This window comes from Trachinotus anak, unplaced genomic scaffold (genome assembly GCF_046630095.1).
Source record: "Trachinotus anak isolate AG129_WGS33_773 ecotype Australia unplaced genomic scaffold, CSIRO_AGI_Tana_v1 ptg000014l, whole genome shotgun sequence".
Lineage (NCBI taxonomy): Eukaryota > Metazoa > Chordata > Actinopteri > Carangiformes > Carangidae > Trachinotus > Trachinotus anak.
In genome coordinates, this window is record NW_027273865.1 from 19,325,242 (window position 1) to 19,327,479 (window position 2,238).

Consider the following 2,238-nt stretch of genomic DNA (forward strand, 5'->3'; position numbering starts at 1 on the left):
AGGGACACCACTGAGTGTCAAGGGCTGTCAGCAGAGGGCGCAAGAACTGTTCTGTAGCAAATGTAAACAGGAAGTATATGATGAAATTTACCAATGACCTTGATATGACGTCAACAGGGATGTAGTTGCTTAAGTATTTAATGTATTACCAGTTTATAATTCAGGAAACATGATGGGACACCAAATGCTGTTTTTTTAATATGCTAATTTATTGCACCAGTCATATCACACAATGTTAACTCTTTCCAACAGACATAAATTGTAATTAACTGCATTTATCCATTGAATACTAGTGGCAATTGCTGTCATCAAAAGAACAACAAGAAATTAGCAACACTTAAAAATTATTATTTGCTTTCAAGAATATGTGGCACTTTTGGAGAAACTTAAGAACACTTACTAAATAACACTGAAAACACTGCCTCATGTTTCACAAAGTGCAGAATTGTCATCGGCTACTCATCCACAGTGATAGGATTTGTACTGCAGTTGTTTCAGTAATAAACTTGCTGAGTTGGTTCACTTCAGCTCCTTGCCGCCACTGCTGTGGAAAAAGGTAAAAAAGGTCTTCCTCCAGCCCATGGCACTGGCTATTCCCTCCATGTCATTGGTAAACCCAGCACAGCGATTCCTCACAGTGTGCTCCCAAAACGTCTCAGAATTGCAGAGCTGGCACAGTAAAATTAAAGGACAACAAAACATAATGCTGATTTACAAATACGGTTATCTGTGTATGAACATATTAAAGCACAAACATACATGATGGTGAGACAGCAAAACAGACACTAAAACACCATATTTGTGTTATCAAATAAATGAATCTCTGTACTGTTGTGAACTTTTCATTTTAAGAGGCTCTAACCTTTCTGAATCTTTGTGAAACCTGTGCCAGAAGTGTTGTCTCTTTCAGATGAAGGTAGGACATGATGCGGAGCATAATGTCATCAGGTAAGCGCTCCAGGTAATCAAACTTTCCTTGACAAAGTGCTAATGTGTATTCCAGGATCCTCTGCCCAAAAACAACACCAAGGTGTTCTATATATGAGAAGTGGCAAAGTACAGACTGGATGTCAGATACCTGAAACCTTACAAAAGCCTACTCTGATGGATTTTCATTGAAGCAAAAATACATAGACCAGAGTGCTGTACCACTTCACCAAAGAAGATTCATTGCAGAATAAGAACAAGTGAAAATGGGTTCTGGTATCATGGACGTAGTGTAAGTTAGTTGGCACGGATGAAGAAACCTTACGCTGTAGCATTTTCTGATGTAGGAATTCATGATGGGATGTCCTTAGCTCTTTGGGTGGAGCACCCCGGCAATTAAGTTGCAAAGAAATCCTCCATGATCTCCATATTACCTAAAGTTAAAAAAATAAATAATAAATTATGATGCAGTGAAGCTCATGTGAATCCAAAATACGTTCTATATTAACATATCATCTGTAAATGATTTTTACTCACAATGGCCTACATAGCTACTGAATTTCCAAGTGATCTACTATATATTGTTAAAATTTGCCACCAAATCACTCGGTTCAATTTGAGATACTGTATAAAACTTTCATTGGATCTTTGTCAATTTGCCAGTAAGTATCTACAAACTATGAAAGGTATTTTTAAAGCTACCTGGCTAACAAATTAACTTTGTAGGTGGAAACTAAGCTAGTTTCTGTTACATATGCACAGTGGTTTTATAAACACTTAGCCGGTTTTATAAACACTCTGTTTTATAAATATAAACTGTGGAAATAGAAATACTCGACCTCATTCTTCGTAATAACAAGTTGGAAAAAATCTTTTGGAGGTGGTGGACCTTGACCACTGAATTCAAACAGTTTTTCCCCGAGCATGGACGCCATTTTGGACGCAGGCTTGTAACCATGACAACTAAAAAGCACCTGAAATAACTGAATTTACTCAACAGCAGAGGAAACTGTTAGATGGATGTTAAGTTACATTAAAGTGCAATGATTACGAAAGCTAATGCAGGAAATATAATTGATTAATCGAGATTTAATATTTCACGTATGTATATGGTGGGGAGGGGGAGGGGGGTCACGACCCAGCGGATTGATATTGAATATTTGTGACAAGCAAATGTTCTCAATGACTTCAGTGTTGCAGTGGGTACGGACAACTATATCTCCATCTTTTTGTCTGAAGACACTATAGCTATATATTTACGGCGCAAGCATTCAGCGTTGTGTCGCTGGCTCAAAACAAGCAGATGCCGAA

General features: G+C 37.7%; 1 protein-coding gene across 1 annotated transcript; it reads right to left on the reverse strand.

Annotated features, from left to right (window-relative positions):
* Positions 1 to 188: 188 nt before the first annotated feature.
* On the reverse strand, positions 189 to 1,976 carry fbxo36a (F-box protein 36a). The gene is made up of 4 exons (XM_071497083.1): positions 1,767 to 1,976; positions 1,253 to 1,361; positions 863 to 1,035; positions 189 to 669 (listed from the first exon to the last, which is right to left on the reverse strand). The coding sequence occupies exons 1-4, from the start codon at positions 1,860 to 1,862 to the stop codon at positions 520 to 522; spliced, it is 528 nt and encodes a 175-aa protein (XP_071353184.1). The 5' UTR covers positions 1,863 to 1,976; the 3' UTR covers positions 189 to 519.
* Positions 1,977 to 2,238: the final 262 nt, after the last annotated feature.

Coding starts and splice junctions, on each gene's coding strand:
- fbxo36a (XM_071497083.1), bottom strand. CDS start 1,862: ATGGCGTCCATGCTCGGGGAAAAACTGTTTGAATTCAGTGGTCAAGGT. Junction 1,036..1,252: donor ACATCAGAAAATGCTACAGC/GTAAGGTTTCTT, acceptor TCTCATATATAG/AACACCTTGGTGTTGTTTTT. Junction 670..862: donor TTTCACAAAGATTCAGAAAG/GTTAGAGCCTCT, acceptor TTACTGTGCCAG/CTCTGCAATTCTGAGACGTT.